This window comes from Myotis yumanensis, unplaced genomic scaffold (assembly GCF_028538775.1).
Source record: "Myotis yumanensis isolate MYYU_CA2020_CCGP unplaced genomic scaffold, mMyoYum1.0.hap1 SCAF_16, whole genome shotgun sequence".
Lineage (NCBI taxonomy): Eukaryota > Metazoa > Chordata > Mammalia > Chiroptera > Vespertilionidae > Myotis > Myotis yumanensis.
In genome coordinates, this window is record NW_027223767.1 from 11,082,827 (window position 1) to 11,103,902 (window position 21,076).

The 21,076-nt window shown below is 47.2% G+C and overlaps 1 protein-coding gene across 1 annotated transcript in view; it reads left to right on the top strand.

Annotated features, from left to right (window-relative positions):
* STX8 (syntaxin 8) overlaps positions 1-21,076 on the top strand; it is a 236,132-nt gene that overhangs the window by 50,389 nt on the left and 164,667 nt on the right. The window contains exon 6 of the mRNA XM_070392906.1: positions 11,578-11,670. Coding sequence (XP_070249007.1) covers positions 11,578-11,670 — 93 coding nt within the window. The remainder of the gene's footprint in view (positions 1-11,577; positions 11,671-21,076) is intronic.

Sequence of the window (21,076 nt, forward strand, 5' to 3'; positions counted from 1 at the left end):
TATTTCTAGAAATACTTTCAAGATTCTTCTCTGGGATGCTGTTATTTGGGTCTTGCTTTGTAATGTGGACCAGATCAGTGTGCGCTTTAGAGCAGGGGTCCGCAGACCATAACCTGTGGCCACATTCCGCCTGCTACCTGTTTTGTAAACTAAAAATGTGTTTCACATTTCTGTGTGTTCAGAAAATAGTCAAAAGAGGAATATTTTGTGACTGAAAATTATATGAAATTCAAAGTTTTGTGTCCATAAATAAAGTCTCCTGGGAACACAGCCATGCTTATTCATTTTATCTATGGATGCGTTCCTGCTACAATCGCATAGTTTAGTAGTTGGTCTCGAGACAGTATGAACCACAAAGCCTAAGATATTTAATATCTGGCCCTTTATAGAAGATGTTTGCTGACGCCAGGCTAGCGGTCATTTACCCCACTACTGAGCCAAAAGCCTTCTGAGCACAGACACACCTCGGGGACGCTGCAGGTTCTGTTCCAGACCGCTGCAGCGGAGTGAGCGTCCCAACAAAGGGAGTCGTAATCTTCTTGCTGGTGGAGGGTCTTGCCTTCACTTTGAAAAAACACGACATCTGTGAAGTGCAATAAAGCGAGTACCATAAAACGAGGTCCGCCTGCACTCTGCCTAGTGAATTATGAGGTGACCTGGTCAGTGGGAATGGAACTGTGTCCAACCCTGTTTGAGCCCAGAGGCCCCTTTTGGGGGGTGCTTGCCCAGCCTTGGTTAGTTTTCTCAGCTAAGTGCCCTGACCAGCACTCAGCTGAAGCCTCAAGATGGTCCCTGTGCGGACCCCCAGGCTTCTCTCTGCACACCTCTCTCCTCTCTGGTCCTGTGCCCTGTATTCTCTGGCTGCCCTGACCTGTTCTGATTCTTTTCAACTCAGGGCGTTGGCCAGGCTCCACCTGGGTCCATTCGTTCCACCCCCACAGCCTGGCAGCTCTCCCAGGGCAGTAATCTCGTTTGTTTCCCATCTCTCAGGGATCACGTCCTTCAATTCCTAATGTCTGTGTCTTGAAACTATTCTTTTATTTTTATTTTTTGATGTATTTTGCCTGTGGTTTTGTGTGTGTGTGCTTTTCCCCCAAGTTTCAGGCCAGAAGTAAATCTGGTCCCTGTCCGTTCATCTCGGCGAGAAGCAGAAGTCTAATTCTATTGTGAGGATCTCCAGCGAAGGAGACACTGTGTCTCCCTCGTATCTGGAGTTCCGCAGACCTCACCCATTGTCATGTTTGAGGCAAAGTGGAGAAATCTCGAGCAATGCAGCTTTACCCGAAGCACAGCCGTTCCTTAGCAGTGCCTCACTCTTCAGGATTCACGGCTCCTGAAAAGCGGGTCTTGTTAGATCACACTAAGGAATTTTCTGGCATTGTGGTTTTGTGCCAGGAAAAGCTGTTTCCAGTTGGGCACAGTATCCCTGTCACCGAGAAGGTGCTACAGTCAGTGTGAGCGGATGCCACCTGCAAGTTTTTGTCAGTGAGCCTCTGGGACACAGAGCATCCTTACTGCGATGCGGAGCCTTGGCGGTTTGTTATAGGGTGGAGAGAGGAAGGAATGGACGAGAGTAGCAGCTCATGCTGTAGATCAGTTTGTTTTTCTGCATTTACCTTTGTGTTTTGAAATGCTGGATCCCTCTCTGCTTTCCTCGCAGTTGATTTTCAAGGATAAACACAAAAATGGAAGTAAAAATTTACATGAAGCCCTGTTAGCCTTTTCTCTGCCTCAAGACCCTTGGCAGTGTGCTGAGGTTGCTATGGCTTTGTTTCATCACCAGGGCCTGCACCAGATAAAAATAAAGCACCACGAAGGGTCATTTCTAGCTTCCTCTGGCCCATATACTCTGTTAGCCTTTCTGTACTTTAGTTGACCCTTAGAAACACTCTGAAAATCATCCTAAAATAACAGTTTGTTGGCAGACCTTGGACTCGGCAACGAATGCCTTCCTCGCCTAAGCTAGAAGCTAGGCCTTGTTACAGCCAGTCAGCCGGTCTCGGCTTCTGTGTTAGTCATGCTGTAATTTGAGGCACAAATGGACATTAAGCATGAGATGGAGGAGGTGATGACAGTATCTAGATCTCCTCAAAAATTCCCGAGATAGAACAAGGGAAGGTAACTTTGTGATTAATACAGACCCCTGTCTCTGAGTCGACGGCAGACCTTGGAGAAGGTATGAGGTATTGTTCTATCTTCACTCAGGAGGTCTTTGTTGATGGGGTTTCTTAACTGTTTTTTTATAGGTGTCCTTTCTGGATTCTAGCTGAAAGCCGCACATTTTTCTAGATTTCTGTGTTCTTAGGCCTCTAAATATTTTTATGTAAAATAGTGGTGGGAAGGTGGCTAGCCAGATTCCAGCAAGTCTTAGTAGCTTATCTTTAAACCCTTGCAATCCGTACTTTACAGACAACCTTTTTTCTTGTAACTATCACCTAGACCAGGAATCTTTCACTAAAATCTCAAAATAAAATCATCTATTCTTAGATCTTGCTCTAAGAGTCTTTCCAATGCTGGGAAAGTGATTAGCTTTATCCAGCTTGACTTAATCTTTTCCTCATTTGTTCCTTACTTCTCCTTACTCAGGGAGAGCTCACTCTCTATGTAAAACGTGAGAATTTCCATTGCTTCTCTCTGGGCCCCGGGCAGTAAACCTCAACGACTTTTCTACCTGAACTTAGAAGGCTGTCTCGTATTGACCAGAAGCCCTTTCGTACGTCTAGTAGAGACTAAATTTCTTTCTTCTACAGACCTAGAGGTCTCTTTGGTTATTCTTTTTTTTTTTTTTTTTTTTTTTTTTCAATAATAATTTTTATTTCTTAAAGTATTACAAAGAGTATTACATATGTCTCCTTTTTCCCCCCCATGACATTCCCCCGGCCCCTACCCCCCGCACCCCCCCCCCCCCGTGTCTAGTGTCCATTGGTTAATCTTATATGCATGCATATAAGTCCTTCAGTTGGTCTCTTAATCCCCCCCCAACCCTCCCCAGGCTCCCCATTGTAGTTTAACATTCTGTTCAATGTTGCTCTGCTTCTGTATCTACCCCTGTTCATCAGTCCATACTGGTCCCCTTTATTTGTCCCAACCTCACTGGAGTAGTCTCAACCTCACCAGGGCCGTCTGAGCCTCACCAGGGCCGTTTCAACCTCACCTGGGTCGTCCCTACCTCACAGGGGCCGTTTCAACCTCACCGGGGTCGTCCCTACCACACCAGGGCCGTTTCAACCTGACTGGGGTTGTCGCTACCACACCGGGGCCGTTTCAACCTGACCGGGGCTGTCCCTACCACACCGGGGCCGTTACGACCTGACCGAGGTTGTCCCTACCTCACGGGGGCCGTTTCAACCTCACCGGGGTTGTCCCAACCACACCGGGGCCGTTTCGACCTGACTGGGGTCGTCCCTACCTCACGGGGGCCGTTTCAACCTGACCGGGGTTGTCCCTACCACGCCGGGGCTGTTTCAACCTGACCGGGGTTGTCCCTACCACACCAGGGCCGTTTCGACCTGGCTGGGGTCGTCCCTACCTCACGGGGGCCGTTTCAACCTCACCGGGGTTGTCCCTACCACACCGGGGCTGTTTCAACCTGACCGGGGTTGTCCCTACCACACCGGGGCCGTTTCGATCTGACTGGGGTCGTCCCTACCTCACGGGGGCCGTTTCAACCTGACCGGGGTTGTCGCTACCACGCCGGGGCCGTTTCGACCTGACTGGGGTCGTTCCTACCTCACGGGGGCTGTTTCAACCTCACCGGGGTCGTCCCTACCTCACGGGGGCCGTTTCAACCTGACCGGGGTTGTCCCTACCACGCCGGGGCCGTTTCGACCTGACTGGGGTCGTCCCTACCTCACGGGGGCTGTTTCAACCTCACTGGGGTCGTCCCTACCTCACGGGGGCCGTTTCAACCTGACCGGGGTTGTCCCTACCACGCCGGGGCCGTTTCGACCTGACTGGGGTCGTCCCTGCCTCACGGGGGCCGTTTCAACCTCACCGGGGTTGTCCATACCACACCGGGGCTGTTTCAACCTGACCGGGGTTGTCCCTACACACCGGGGCCGTTTCAACCTGACCGGGGTTGTCCCTACCACGCCGGGGCCGTTTCGACCTGACTGGGGTCGTCCCTACCTCACGGGGGCTGTTTCAACCTCACCGGGGTTGTCCCTACCACGCCGGGGCCGTTTCGACCTGACTGGGGTCGTCCCTACCTCACGGGGGCTGTTTCAACCTCACCGGGGTCGTCCCTACCTCACGGGGGCCGTTTCAACCTGACCGGGGTTGTCCCTACCACACCGGGGCCGTTTCGACCTGACTGGGGTCGTCCCTACCTCACGGGGGCTGTTTCAACCTCACCGGGGTCGTCCCTACCTCACGGGGGCCGTTTCAACCTCACCGGGGTTGTCCCTACCACACCGGGGCTGTTTCAACCTGACCGGGGTTGTCCCTACCACACCGGGGCCGTTTCGACCTGACTGGGGTCGTCCCTACCTCACGGGGGCTGTTTCAACCTCACTGGGGTCGTCCCTACCTCACGGGGGCCGTTTCAACCTCACCAGGGTTGTCCCTACCACACCGGGGCCGTTTCGACCTGACTGGGGTCGTCCCTACCTCACGGGGGCCGTTTCAACCTCACCGGGGTCGTCCCTACCTCACGGGGGCCGTTTCAACCTGACCGGGTTGTCCCTACCACGCCGGGGCCGTTTCGACCTGACTGGGGTCGTCCCTACCTCACGGGGGCTGTTTCAACCTCACCGGGGTTGTCCCTACCTCACGGGGGCCGTTTCAACCTGACCGGGGTTGTCCCTACCACGCCGGGGCCGTTTCGACCTGACTGGGGTCGTCCCAACCTCACGGGGGCCGTTTCAACCTCACCGGGGTTGTCCATACCACACCGGGGCTGTTTCAACCTGACCGGGGTTGTCCCTACCACACCGGGGCCGTTTCGACCTGACTGGGGTCGTCCCTACCTCACGGGGGCTGTTTCAACCTCACTGGGGTCGTCCCTACCTCACGGGGGCCGTTTCAACCTGACCGGGGTTGTCCCTACCACGCCGGGGCCGTTTCGACCTGACTGGGGTCGTCCCTACCTCACGGGGGCCGTTTCAACCTCACCGGGGTCGTCCCTACCACACCGGGGCTGTTTCAACCTGACCGGGGTTGTCCCTACCACACCGGGGCCGTTTCGACCTGACTGGGGTCGTCCCTACCTCACGGGGGCTGTTTCAACCTCACTGGGGTCGTCCCTACCTCACGGGGGCCGTTTCAACCTGACCGGGGTTGTCCCTACCACGCCGGGGCCGTTTCGACCTGACTGGGGTCGTCCCTACCTCACGGGGGCCGTTTCAACCTCACCGGGGTCGTCCCTACCTCACGGGGGCCGTTTCAACCTGACTGGGGTTGTCCCTACCACGCCGGGGCCGTTTCGACCTGACTGGGGTCGTCCCTACCTCACGGGGGCTGTTTCAACCTCACCGGGGTCGTCCCTACCACACCGGGGCCGTTTCGACCTGACTGGGGTCGTCCCTACCTCACGGGGGCTGTTTCAACCTCACCGGGGTCGTCCCTACCACACCGGGGCTGTTTCGACCTGACTGGGGTCGTCCCTACCTCACGGGGGCCGTTTCAACCTCACCGGGGTTGTCCCTACCACACCGGGGCTGTTTCAACCTGACCGGGGTTGTCCCTACCACACCGGGGCCGTTTCAACCTCACCGGGGCCATCCCAGCCTTACCGGGGAAACAGGAAGTTTGGCCCTCTGTCCCCTGCCGGAGGCTCCCCACTAGACAAAATCTCCAGGCATTCCTGGTGGTTGCACATCCAGCGCTCCTGCCCTCCGCCAAGTGCACAGACTGCCTGTCTGCTGTCCCCCAGCGCCCCACCAGAGACTGGGACCAGTGGGCATGTTTGTGCGCTTGCTGGTACAGCAGTTCCACAGTGCCGGCCGAGTCAGGCCCAGCCCTGGCCGGCCCCGGACCCAACTCTGCCCCCCGATTGCGTCCCTCCCAGATGCAAGGAGCTGAAATCTGCAGCCTGCTGGGATGGGCTCTGTACATGGTGCTTCAGCACATCCTACTCAGTCTCAATGCGCTTCTTTCTATGCGAGGAGTTGAAATCTGCAGTTTGTTGGGTTGGGCTCTGTACTTGGTGTCACATCCTACTCAGTCTCAATGTTCTTTCTCTCCTTCCAGTTGTAGAGCTTCCACTGGGCCAAGTTTCCCATGGTTCTGTATGATAGGTGTTTGTCTGATATTTGGTAGTTTCGATGTTGTTGTGCGAGGTAGCACGCACAGGTCTCTTCCTTATGCCGCCATCCTGGTTCTCCTGGGTCTGCTTCTTGAGTGTGTCTCTCATGGTTGCGAGCAGTTGAAGTCTGCAATTTGTTGGGATAGGCTGCAAAAGCGCAGGTGGGTCTTTTTGTGCACCTGGCACAGCTTGGATGGGGATGTAAATTGATTAAGGCTGAGACTCAGAGAGTCGCCATGGCGGAGCAAATAGCACTGGCTGAGTCTCCGCGGCCCCTTGACTCTCTGCCAGGGCTTTGTGTCCCCCAGTGTCGGCGAACAGCTGTGCAACAGAGTCTCCCTCGCTTTCTGATGGCTGCAAGGCCGTGCTGCCTCTCCCTGTAGGGTCTGGTGCTTCATGATCCCGCCTGAACCAGCTCAGTGGATTTGAGAGTTTGCAGAAGCAAAGGCGTTTCTACTTGTGAGTCTGGCACAGCCCAGATGGGAATGTAAATTGCGTGGGGCGGGGTCACAGGGAGTCGCCGGGGCGGAGACTCAGCGGCCCCTTGCCTATCCAGGACACCAGGACTTTGCGTCCCCCAGTGCCGGCGAGCAGCCGAGCGCCAGAGCCTCCCTCGCTTCCTGACCGCTGGAAGGCCGTGCCGTCTCTCGCCTTGGGGCCTGGGGCCTCAGAGACCCGCCCGAACCAGCTCAGTGGATTTGAGAGTTTGTAAAAGCACAGTCATTCCCTCTTGTGCCTCTGGCACAGCCCTGAGGGTAGGGCGGGGTCACAGGGAGTCACCAGCGTGGATGAAATAGCGATGGCGGCGTCTCCGCGCCCCTCGCCTCCCCGGGACACCAGGACTTCTTGTCCCTCGGTGCCGGCGAGCAGCCGCGTATCAGAGCTTCCCTCGCTCTCCGACCACTGCAAGGCCGTGGCCGCCTCTCCCTGTGGGATCTGGGGCCTCAGAGACCCGCCCCGAGCAAGCCCAGAGGATTCGAGTGTTCGTAAAAAACCGAGAATCCATTTGCAGCCCGCGTGGCGTGTGACTGCGTACCTCTGGTTTTGGTGCCTCCGTAGCTCCCACTCAGTCTCACTGCGCTTCTTTCTTTTCCTCCAGTTGTAGATCTCCCACTGGGCCAACTTCCCCATGGTTCTGAGTGGCGGTTGTTTACTTCATAGTTGATAGTTTCAATGATGCTGTGAGAGAGCAGCACACACAGGTCCGCTCCCTACGCCGCCATCTTGGTTCTCTTTTTGGTTATTCTTGATTTCACATAATTTATTAAATACTTGAGCTGTGCCACCAGTTGGGCTCTGAACTGGGACAAAGACATAGGAAAAGAAGACACAGCCCAGCCCTAGGGGCCCTTGTCATGTGCTTAGTCAGGGGCCTGAGGCTGCAGCTCTTAGAACTGTCCCTCTGTTTTATTTACTTGTTAAAATGTTGCTAATTTTTTGCTGTGGAAAATTCCAAACATATAAAAGTAGAGAGAGTAAGATAATGATTCCAGTCTACCCATCAATTGTTTCAGCAATTATCAATTCATAGTCCATTGTGTTTCATCCATATGTCTACCCAACTACCTATTCCGTGGATTATTTTTGAAGCAAATCTCAGGTATTTATTATATCCTTTCATGGGTGAATATTCCAGAATATGTCTCTAAAGTATGTTTTAAACAGAGAAGGACTGTTTTTTTAAAAAATATAATCACAACGCCATTATCACCCTTAGCAAGTACATAATAATTCCATAGTATAATCAAACATCGAGTGTTCAGATTTCCTTGATTGTCCCATGATGTTGGGTTTTGTTATTTTTAGTTTGTTCGATTCATGATCTGAATATAGTCTGTATATTGCAACTAATTGATGTCCCTTCGGTTCCTTTAATAGATAGGTTCCTTTGCCAGCTCTCTCTCTTTTTTTTTTTTCCTTTGCATTTTCTTGGTCGAAGAAACAGGGTCATTTACCGTGTAGTTTCCCATCATGTAGATCTTGCTATTTGTATGCCCATATATTACAATATTCCTCTGTCCCGCATATTTTCTGTAAATTGGTAGTTAGATTTAGTGGCTTGATCAGAATCAAGTTTGTTATTTTTGGTAAGGGTGCAGTATGATGACTCTTTATTTTTAATCTGCAGCCACCAGATAGTCCTCCCACAATTACATGATATTTAGTTAGAAGATGGCTTTTCTGAATATCTAAAGATAGAAAATCTCCAAACACCTAATTATTCCAAAGGGATTTTAAAAAAATGATTGTGTTCATTTTCTAGTCTGTCATTATAAATTAGTACAAATTTGGTGACTTAAAATTCAAACTTATTATGTTACAGTCCCGTAGGTCAGAAGTTCACTGTGGGTCTCTGGGCTGGGGAGAGGCGTTGGCTTCCTTGATGGAGGCTCCCGAGGAGAGTGCATCTCCTGGCCTTTTCCAGCTGCTAGAGGCCGCCAACCCGTCTCGTCGTTCCCTGCTTCAGTCTTCAAAGCCAGTAGTTGCATCTCTCAGATCCTTCTTCATGCCTCCCTGCGACTGCAGCTAGAAGAGGTTTCTGTCTTAAGGACTCATGATTACACTGGGTCCACCTGGACAATCCAAATAATCTCCCATTTCCAGTGCCTTAATATTAATCACAACTGCAAAGTTCCTTTTGCCGAGTAAGCTCATATATTCCCAGGTTCCAGGGATTAGGAAATGGGAATCTTTAGGGGGCACATTATTCTACGTATCACAATGGTTACCCATTTTTAAAAAATTAACATCATTATAAAATCGAAGAATGATTAATAGACTGTTGTATGTTGCAAATGATCGATTGTGACAGAATGACTTGGGATATGTGATAGGGTAGGGCAGATGACAGTAATGAGCTACTCAGTATGACATCATAGGTTTGCATGGTGCTGCATGACTGTCTGTTTATATTTTTGTAAGCAGCAGTATTTTACTTGGTTCATTGTCTCTAAGATGACCGTAGCACCTCCCCTTGGAATTGCTGCTTTAGGATCTGGAGAGGCTTAGGCCATCAATATCATCATCACATATGCAGTGTCTCAGATCCCTGGACTGTCTGTGTCTTTGGATTCTGGAATGAAAATGTTACTCTCTTAACCATAGTGGGGAGGTGCTCAGTTCTTACAGAAATGATTTCAGTGGAGCAGAATGTTTAGCCCTCTTTCTGTTTTGCCTTAGAAAGAACCTTTAGGTAGTTAAACCATATCACGAGTCAAGGTTGAGAGAAAAGAGTGCAGAGTAGTTATTTTTCATTCATAATCTATCTCTCTACTAGATAAAGCAACTTCATAACTTTAATGATTCTTTTTCTAGTTGAAAACTGTAGAGGAATCGTCTTTCCTCTTTTTAAATTGTTTTACCTTTTAATTCATGTTGACTCTCGACCCTCAGTCCTGTATGTAGATTCTTTTTGGGATGCATTTGGAATTTTGCTACAATATTGGTCATCCTATAGCAGCACTAGGTTGATGATAGATTTATCTTGGAGGCCATCCAAGAGGTTGTTACTAAAGACCAAAAGGACCTCATTATAAAGAGATTTTGCTATAAAATGGTCCCTTAGAATGATCCCTGGAGAAAGCAGGTCATTTGTATAGTTTGAAAAATACGTGGTGTCAAAAAATGTCACTGAGGGGTCCTTACCTCACACCATTAGTTTAAATAAATTCCAGATGAATTAATGAGTTAAGCGCAATGGCTTAATTCCATAAAAAGACTAGGAAAAAATACAAGTCAATGTTAAGGTGATCTTGCATAAGAAGACGGTTGTGATTTCAGCTTTTGAAGATATGCCTTTATGTGAACTAGTCATGAAAAGAACCCCGTCAACAAATGAAGCCACAATTGGCATGTTACCCTCATCTGGCATATTGCCTGGGTAGAAAGAGTCCTTAGATTCAGCCTCAGAATGTTCTTCCAAATGCACCTGAAAGCAAAGAAAATGGTTCTTACAAAGAGATTACTGAGACTGCAAAGAACAAACCAATATAAAATTTTAAAGAAAGTACTTTGAGTTCTTTTTTCTTTAAATTTTCACAATCTAGAAAAGCAATACATTTAAAAAAACAAAAATGCTGGTTTTACTATTTATTGTTTTGTGTCCTGCATTTTTACACTTAATAACATATCAGGGATTTCTTTCAACATCAAAATATCCATGGACCATATCACTTTTAATGGCTCTGTAGTATTTTATTACATGGCTATATATACATTTTTAAACAAATCATTGTGTTTGGGCATTTGGATAGTTTCCAGGTTTTCACTATTATAAATGTATCAGTGTGGGTCCAATTAGGAGAAAGAGGGTTGAAAGTTTAATATACAGAATTATTAACTATAAGAGGACATTAGAGTAACGATTTCAGAGAAGTCCCTGTGGTTTGCAGCCAGACAATCTGCTAGAATCTGCCCTCTCGGATGCTAGGGATATTATTCCTGGGGAAGTGTCTAAGTGGAGGCACTCTGTTATGGAACTGCCCACGGAGGGGGTGCCCTGCTGACCTTGGGGTGCTGCTGGCCTCTGTGCGCTGGAGGACACTGGAGAAGCTGGAAGGCTGCGGGAGCCTGGCGAGAGAGCGGGCTGGAGGCAGGAAGCAAACCTTTCCTCCTAGGATGTCTCTGTAGTCCCCTCTACTGACAAAGATGGCAAAGGGAAAAATATTTAAAGGACCCAGGTCCATTTTCACAGAGCGGTCAAAAGGGGGTCAATTTGGAGCTGAGAGGTAATACATTGATAACTAGCACGGGAAGCGATGTGTCAAGGAATGTCATTGGATGTACATCGTGCATGCCGTCTGATGCTTTCTTACATACATTTGTAGACGTAGAGCTGACAGATAAAAAGGTAGGCACAACTTGCTCCCCAGAAAGGTATGTGAACTGTCCTCCCATGACGCGGTACGTAGGAGCTTCTAGTTCTTCACACTTCGTTAACCCTGGGTATTCGCATTCTTTTTCATTTTCATTTCTTGTTTATATCCTTTGCCCATTTTAAAACTTGGAAGAGTAATTCTTATTGATTTGCACATGCTCTTTATGTATTAAATATTCGAAAGCTTAAATGTTTGTGTAGTCAAATTTCATGTTCATTTCTAATATTTAAAAGTTTAATTCATCTGGAAATCATTTTCGTTTAAGGTATGAGGTAGGTACTTCATTTTTGTTCTTCATTTTGTTCCAATAGTGTTAACTGCTTTCTCTCTCCTTTTTCTAGTGATTTAAAATGTTACTTTTATCATATATTGAGATGTGTTATGTGACTGGGTATATTTCTGGACTTTAAATGGTTTCCTTTGGTTTTTAGTTAATTGTTTTACTTTTTCTTTCAGAACAGGATGCAGGCCTCGATGCCCTTTCTTCTATCATAAGTCGCCAAAAACAAATGGGGCAGGAGATTGGGAATGAACTGGAGGAACAAAATGGTAAGAACATCTCTGAGATTGACCACATTTGCTATTTAGTATAAATACTGAAGGCTTGGATATTTGTTAAATGATTGTAATATAAAACGTGTAATGTGGTTTACTGTCAATGGATTATTATATTTAATGCTGTTGAGGGTGGTTTGTGGCAGATTTTGATTGTAGTTACTAAATACTGTGTAAAGAAATTTGATAAAAAATTTCCAGTTCTCTGGAACTGCTTATAAAAATACTTTGTTTTACGATCCATCTATTTCGAGAGCTTTCCTTCGTGCATCATGTAGTGAAGTTGCTCAGTGCCTGACACGCTGATGGGAGGCACAGGGGAGCTGCGGGGACTGTCCTCTGCATGCCCAGTGGAGCTGGCTCCTCCTCCATCACAGATGCCAGCTGCAGGGCAAGAAAGCGCTTGAGGATCTTTCTTTATTCAGGGCTCGATGTGGTGAATCTGTTTGAAGAGAGACTCATCTGCAGTCCACAAGCAGGCTGGCTTGGAAGCGACAGGGCTTTAACCTGACAGGCTCCTGCGCTTGAGGTGTGAGCTGCGAGGCTCTGAGCCTGAGTGAGAGTTGAGCAGTGGGAATGGAGAAGGAAGGATGGGGCGGGGGACCGATGGCACTTTAAATGATGGACACGGTCAGGGCAGTTGGAGGGTCATGGTTGTGAGTGCAGATCATAAGTCCAGTTTAGACATGTCCAGTTGGAGATGCCAGTAAGAGATCGAGCCGGAGCATTGAGGAGACGGTGGGAGATACGGGGCCAGAGCTCATGAGAGGACGACGGAAGACGAGACGTGAGAGGCTTCAGTATGGGGTGATGTGTGAAAGCTGAGCCTCATGAAGTTCTTACTATGTGCCGAGCACTTTCATCTGTATTGTTTTATTTCATTAACACTGTGAAGGCAATGGTATCAGTTTGTTAGAGACAGAGCTCAGAGTGGCTGAGGGACTCCTAACATGACATCACTTAGACAGGATGGAACTGAAATTCCAAACAGGTCTTCTGATTCTCATGTGACTGCCTCTTCTACTTCACTAGCTTCCTCTCTGGGGAAGACAAAGTAGGGAGAGAAAAGTAAGAAGTAAGAGGTTATGCGTTTGGCTGTTGGTGATAGTACTATGGAGGCTCATGATGGAATGGCTGTTTAGTAAATGTATCATGTATGAGGAAGCCCCAGGAACAGGCAGACGCTCGTTCTGGAGGGAGGGCTGTCCCTGTCAAAATTGTACAAGTAGTACTTTTCTGGATCTCTATGAAGAATGAGTTAATTTGTTCTCAAATAAATAATATATAAACAATTTCCATCTATAACCTATTGTAAGTAAATAGATTACTAAAGCAAATGAAAAGCTCTCCATCTTTACAGTCCTAATAGTGGTTTTTCGTAGTGTAAGCCCAGAGAGGAAGACAGTGTCGTCCTTTTCCTGATAGTGTTCATGTGAATGTGCTGATTCATGTGTTTGCATATAATGTAGTCACCGGCCCGTTCCTTCCGTGAAAGGTGATATTGGTAAGAAAGTTAGCTCTGTAGAAAGTCTGCCTGTCATATGTGTAATTGTTCTTTGTCCCAAGGAAATGTAGCATATGCAGTGGGTCAGACTAGAAGGGACACCACACTGGGGAAGCGTGCCATCCGATGACGTGCTTAGATAGGCCACTGTGTAGTCATCTGTGGGTAGATGGTTAAGGATTGATGGTTCATTCTTGGGTGAGGTGACTTGCTGACTTCCCATACATTTTTCTCACATAAGCAACCACGCCAGCATGTCCTTATCTAGTCTTTTCTCTAGCTCAGTAGTTTTTGTACTTTGCTGCATGTTAGAATAATCTCTGCATCTCATATCTTTAATTAATTAATTTATAATTATTTTTTTTCAATTATAGTTGACATACAATAGTCTATTAGTTTCAGGAGGTCAAAAAGGGATTAGTTATTTATATAGCTTACAAAGGGATCACTCTGTAAGTCTAGTACCCATCTGATACTATACACAGTTATTACAATATTATTGACTATATTCCCTATGTTGTACTTTACATTCCTGTGACTATTTTTATAGCTGGTGATTTTATATCTTAATCCCTTCCCCTTTTTTATCCTTAACTTATTAACACACCTGCAAAGTCCCTTTGCCATATAAGGTAATATTCACAGATTCCAGGGATCAGGATGAGGGTCTATATTATTCAGCCTACCACGTTCCCTTCCTAACCTTTCAACATGAAAATTCCGCTGATGGGCTCTAGCATGCCTTTATACTGGTAGTTCACTGGTAAGCACAGGCGATCTCTGAGCATTTTGTGTCCTTTAGGGAGCATAGTAGTTATTTCGTGGTTCTTCTAAAGGACACACTGGTCCCCTCAGTCCCAGTATTGATGCTCTTAAGACAGTGGTCTTCCTTATCACCTTGGTTTCTTTCAGGAAGGGAAAGGCACAAAGGTTGACAGAGAGACATAAAGAGGATTGGCCAAATGTGGGATATTTGAACATCAAAAAGAATGATGGGGACTGGCACACACTGGCAGAGACTGCTGAACCAGCTGTTTTATCCACCAGAGTGGTGCCTCTCTGGCTCTTCGTGGTGCTGACTTTAGTGGGGAGCCTTTCTTCTGCGCAGGGCCATGTGGATATTTATAACATCATTCCCAGGGCCATACTAAATTATCAACTTAAACATTAGCTGCTATATTTGGTCAGACATTTAATTAACTCACTCCTAATTCCGTGGCAGGGCCAGCCCAAGTGATTTCTCGGGCCTTATACAGCCCGAGGGCCGGACGTTCCCCACCCCTGCTTGAAAGTTTGGCCAATGCCAGAATTAGGTCTCAGCAACACCTACTTCAGTCAGCTCGGTCCCATTCAGTTTCTTGTTTGTGTTCCTTTCAAAATGCCCTGTCCTCTTGAGCGTGAACTTGAAGGATGTTCCTAGTAAACCAGCACCACAGTTCTTCCTTATGAACAGTGTCTGGGAGTCTGACGGAGCCCTCTGTGCCCAGCCTCCCATGCAGTTCACTTTGAACAGAAGCACTAAACTCTGTTGCGTGAGGTGACCTTGGTTTGGCCTCCACTGCTCTCTCCTGCCGACCCACACCTTCACCAGTGACCAGCCCAGGTCCACTGCACACTGAGGTCTCCCCTCACTGGCATTGCCACTAAACTGCTCACCCTAGACCTCCTTAGGCTTGGTCACTGACATATGAACAGGATAATCCCTGGTGCTGGTCAGGCCCTTTTTAAATCTATATGAGGAGATTGGAAACTGAATTTCTAAATTGATGATCATTTGACCCTTCAGCTTTGTGGTTATGTTCTAAGTACAATGTGTTTTGCTAGTAAGGTTTTGATACTTGATTCCAAAATGGCCTGGTTGGCCTTTATCTTAGCCTATTGTTTCTCTCATTAATGAAAACCAAGAGAATAATTCAGTAGGTCAGTCAATCAAATAGAGATATTTACAGCCAAAGTGGTGTCCTTCTCCACTGTCCAGATTCCTCAGGGCACGCTCAGATCACAGTAACAGTCCAGCGGGGGCCACAGCCCTGTTCTCAACACCTACAGATACACGAGCAGTAGAGGCTGATTATAGTCCGAGCAGGGATATAATTTTTATCCTCAGAGCCTCTTGGTTCCTATGAAAGAAAATGGCTGACTCTGCCCCATTTCTGAGGAGCAAATGTGCATGTTGGAAAACCACCAGCATAACTCGGTCTCTCTGGGAGGCCACCACAGGGAAAACAGCTTATTTTGGCAACGAATGGGAAAATACCTCATGTTTGTCTATGTACACATGCACGCATCCGGGGCTAGAAGGAACATGAGGACTGGGAGGCGGGGAGGAAGCGAAAAGGATGGAGTTAAAATGTGATGAACAGAGTCTCCGACTGCGACTAGCATGGCAGATGCGTGGGTATGCAACTGTGTGATGTTCTTCTGTGCATGTGTGGGGTTTATATCTGTCATGTGAACATGAGAGGCAATATGAAAGTAGAGGACTAAGTATATTCTCTCCACATATTCAACATAGGGCACTGGTTCTCAAACTTGTCAGTACATGGAAATTATCTGGGGACCTATAAACAGTATTGATGCTTGGGCCTCACCCCAGAAGGGCTGCTGTGATTGGTATAAAGTACTGTGGTAGGCAGAAGAATACAACCTCCCCACTCCCCCCAAAACGTTGTCACATACTAGAACCTGTGAATATATTAGGTTGCATGGCCAAGGGGCATTAGTTGCCAGTGGAATTAAGGTTGCTAAACCAGCTGACCGTAGGACAATTATTCTGGATTACCTGGGCGGTCCAGTGTCATCACAGAGGCTCTTAAAAGTGGAAGACAGAGGTAGAAGTTAGAGTTCAGAGTAATGTAATGTGAGAAGGGCTCCATCTACTGTTGCTGGCTTTGAAGATGGTAGAGGGGGGCACAAGCCAAGGAATGCCGGCAGCCTTTCGAAGCTGGAACAGGCAAGGACATTTAATTCTCCCCTAGAGCCTCCAGAAAGGAATGCAGCCCTGCTGACACTTGGTTTTACTCATGGCAGACTTCTGACCTGTGTGTTTATAGCAAGAATAAAAAACCAACTTAGGTTGGGTCAGTGATGGCATAGTTACTTAAGATCCCTGGCTGACAGAATAGCCACCATTTCATACATTGCTAGTCACCGTGCCAGAGAGCAAGAGAGCCCTGGAGGGTCTTGTTTCTGCAATTATATGCTCTGGCCCAGAAGGGATGTGCCAGTTTCATTCACAACTCATTGGTCAGAGGTAGTCATGTGCCCCCACCAGTGACGATAGTAGGAGGTATAATCATACTCATGTATCTTGTTTTGGGGGGAGGAGCACCAACAATGTTGGTTGAACAGCACAAATGAATATCACAGGGGCAGTTAGCAGGTAAGGGCCAAACTGCCTCTGATACATATAGCCACGTGACCTTGAGACCTTGAGCAAATTACTGCCTCTTTCTCTGTCCTTTCTTGTCTCTAAAATGGGGACTTTAGTGCCTATTTTATAGTGTTGTTATGAAGATGAAAATGAGTTGATACATGAAGCTCTTAGGATAGTGCACTTTAAATGTACTTTTTATTATCAACTGTGTTTATTCTCAGTGTAGACTTTTGGTCAAAATGGTAGACTGAGCTGAAGGGGGAGTCTCACCACTCCTTTTTCCAAACACATGGAAATATTAGATGACATACAGGGATGGGCAAACGGAGGTTTACAGTTGTTTGTATGGAAAATAATCCAACAATCTAAATATATAAAAGCCTAAGTGACCATCCAACCGTCCGACCAGTATCTGTGATGCGCAGTGAACACCAGGGGACAGACGCTCAACACAGGAGTTACTGAAGGGACATAATTCAGCTCATAACAGAAAGAATGAGATGAACAACCCAAAACTTTATCAAGAGGAAAAAGAAATATCGCGAGGAGCAGAAGGAAAATTTTAAAGTGATTTGGCAGCTGTGGTTCTTGAGTGCTGCACCCCAAACCAGAGAGGAGGGAGCCCAATTCAGGGGTGCGTCACCCGAGAACTGCCCTCTCGCAATCCGGGACCCCTTGGGGGATGTCATAGAGCTGGTTTCAGCCCAGTCCCCACAGGCCAGGCTGAGGGACCCCACCGGTGCATGAATTCGTGCACTGGGCCTCTAGTTGATTAATAACAATACAAGGATATACTCTGTGTTTCACATACTCACAACTGTATACCTCCTTTTGCCCACCTGTGTATTTTTAAAAATTGGCTTTCCATTCTTAGCTGAGTTTGGAAGCAAGGAAAGGAGTTCTCAGGTGTTGGAAATGAAGGCACAGACCTGTAGCGGCAAGTGGAATGGAAGTCTCATGGCCCTCAGAGAAAACTGGACCAGCTACAGACCTCAGGAGCTAGCGTTCTAACGCTCATGCAGAGAGGGGCATTGAGGCTGTGGTCCCTGTGCATTGTGAGGGGCTGAACATGGGCTCCCCACATAGAGCCAGAAGCTGGGAAGTGGCAGTTTTATGGGAAATGAACTTCCCCTATCCTCATCCAAGGAGATGCTCAGCTAGGCCACTTACCTTGGGCTACAGCCACCTTACATTTTTAACTAGCATACCTGAATTTACATTTTTCTAACAAAGTCTAAAGTAAATAAATATCACTGAATAAGTCAAGTCTAGAATTCTTAAACTTTCCTTCAAACTTATCTCTCATGTTGTTTTAAACTGAAGCTCCCCTTTTTATAGTCAGTATTTTATTTTGATTTAACAACATGTTTTACTGATTTCTATTAAAATTGTTGTAGCTATTTTACTACTCAGCTCTTCTAATTGATATTTTTTAATTTTGAGGACTGTACTTTTAAGCACCAATAAGCTTTAATGCTCACATTACTTTATTTTATTTTTTTACAGAAGTATGTTTTTAAGGTTGTAAAATCTTTTCAACCTTTAAATGTTACCAGTTAGAACTTTAAAATTTTCCTTCTGCTCCTCACGATATTTTTTTCCCTCTTGATAAAGCTTTGGGTTGTTCATCCCATTCTTTTTCTTTAATTCTGTTATGGGCTGAATTATGTCCCCTCAAAATTCATTTGTTGAAAGTCCTAAATTCCAAGACTTCAGAATGTTTCAGTATTTGGAAATAGTGACGTTAAAGAGGTAATTCAGTTAAAATTCGATCATTAATGTGGGTCCTCATTCAGCATTATTGATGTCCTGAGAAGAGGGGGGACACAGGAAGGGGTTGGTCATCTGCAGGCTGAAGAGGGGCCTCCTCAGAAACCAGTCTTGCTGACACTTGACCTCCTACACCTGGCCTCTAGACTTGTGAGAAGATAAGGTTCTATGGTTTAAGCCACCCTGTCTTGGTACTTTGTTATGGCAGCTCTAGCAAACTTGTACACATGCTGTGGGCTTTTCCTTTCATATCTGCTAATTCTTCTTTGGCTTCATATTTATGAATTAAGGACCATGTCAGTGAATAGAAGTAGCTGACATAGGCTTTCTTGGTATTTAGGTAGGTTCATTGACCCCAGACATTCTTTCTTGAGTGGGAGGACTGGGTGTGGACTCATTATAAGTGGGCAGGATAGACCAGGAGGCAGATTTCCCTTTCGGGTGTGTGGTCAGCAGAAGGGGACACAAGCAGGTTCAAGACCCTTTGCTGTAACGCTTCCCCCAAAATTACACAGGTAAGGAGAACTCTAACCTTGGGGTGACATATATTTTATTTCTTTTCTCCGCTGCGTCTATCCTAGAGGCTCTTCTTTTGACTCACTCGCCAGCCTGAACACCAGCACCCTGGGCACTGCCCGGGCAAATCTTCCTCTCTAGAGAGAGCTACTCCGGTGGTTCCAGCTCGGAGCCAGGCCCACAGACAGGGCAGGGGTAAGGGCCACTGGCCCAGCTGCTCTGTGGACGACTCTCCCTCCACTGCCCCGATTCCTGCCTGGCAACCATGTTTAGACCATTTTTGGCTCCCACTCGCAATGGACTCCAAGCTGGGAGACTCTCCGGGTTCTGTTGGGGAAAAAAGAACCCCTGTCTCTATCTTTGTGTATTTAAAGTCACATTTCTTTCAGTTTTTGTTTATTTGCCAGTACAGTCCCAATTATCTTCGTTTTTTAAGGAAGACTTTATGATGACCTATTTACTGAGAGCATTCCTTCATGCTCTCAGTGCCACCACAGGTTCATTCCTTCACAAACATCGTTATTGGCATCTCACTGTGTCTTGGGAAGGAAGGGGGCAGCTCTGTATGCTTATGCTACTGTCTTGAGCTCAAAGTGGGTTTATATTTTTATGAGGTCATGGTATCTATAGAAGTTGTTTTGCTGAAACATGTTCTGGAAGCTTCAATTAAACAAGTTTGTAATTAGTCTTGCTTTCTAGGGCTTTGTGCTTTGAGTGATACCTGCAAGTTATCATCTGATGTGTTTAGAGATGAATTTGCCTAGAGATAAGTCAGTTAGAGCTATGCAAGGTGATTATTTTCCATGCACTTAATGCTATTAAGTACGTGGTGAATATAAAATCGGTTATCAGAACATTCATTATTCATTTCTAGGAAGGGACTGGTTTATAGTAATGGGGCTGCTGGGAGAGGGGGAGAGAGAGAGAGAGAGAACGAACAAGGGCAGTTGTGTCATCCCAATAATTTTCTGACACCAATCATTTAATTCAATCGTGACACTGTTTACCTGGAGTTAATGTCAGATTCCACAGGGTTAACCGCTCAGTCCCAAAAGACTGCTGTCCCTTCCGATGCCGGCTGTAAGTCCCGGCGTCCCCAGTCACTTCTGCCCGCTGGCTGCAAACACTGGGTTCCCATCGTCCCCCTTCAGGATTTAGTAATTTACGGGAACGACTCACAGAATGCAGGACAGTGCTATACTTATGCTACTGTTCTGTTGTAAAGGATACATCTCAGAAAAGCCAAATGGTGGAGTAGATAGGGAGGTGTCAAGGCGGGTGTGCCTTCTCCACGTAAGTCACCCTCCCACAGCACATCAGTGTGTTCTCCAACCTAGAAGCTCCCAGACCTCGGTGTTGAAGAGTTTTTTGGAGGCTTCATTACATTGGCAGGGCTGCCTAAGTCTCTGGGCACATGAGCAACCCAAACCCTTTGCATTTGCTGAGTCTGCAGAAACAACATTTATGTATTTATTTCTTTAATTTCAGAGAGAGGAAGGGAGAAAGATGGAAACATCAATGATGAGCGAGAATCATTGATTGGCTGCCTCCTGCACACCCCCTACTGGGGATTGAGCCCGAAACCCAGGCATGTGCCCTTGACTGGACTTGAACCTGGGACCCTTCAGTCCGCAGGCCGATGCTCTGTCCATTGAGCCAAACCAGCCAGGGCACAGAAACGATATTTAGACACATGCACAGCATTTATCACCTGGCTTTGCTGTTAGCTGTAACTGATGATGAGCTGGGTTGGGCCCACAGGCCTTAGTTCTCCCTTCTGGTCTGGTTCCTGCTTTATCCCTTCCTCCTAGGCCTAGACCTAGGCCTTCGTCTTCACCCTGGCCGCGCCGAGAGGCGATCTAATGAGAGAGAGGCAAGGATTTTCCAGAGGAAAAGCTGTGGAAACAGTTGTCAAGGAAGAGGGCATTTATCCTCAGGTCCCAGTACAGCGGCCTCGTGACTCATCAGGCCTCCTTCCCCTGGGGCTCACCACAGCTCCTATTTGACTTCCAAGAGGGAGGATCTCATGCCAGCTGTAGCAGCTGAACCGGAGAATGGACGACAAAAAGGACAAAATGAGACCAAAGAGAATCTCAAAGGAAAGGCCACAGTGATCACAGCTGCAGAGAGCAGGTCACACTGGAAGCTCAACCTCCGGCCACTTTGGCCCAATGATAATATTGTCCCTCCTCCTTGGTGCCTTTGCAGGAAGGGGAGACCTGGGGCTCTTCTTG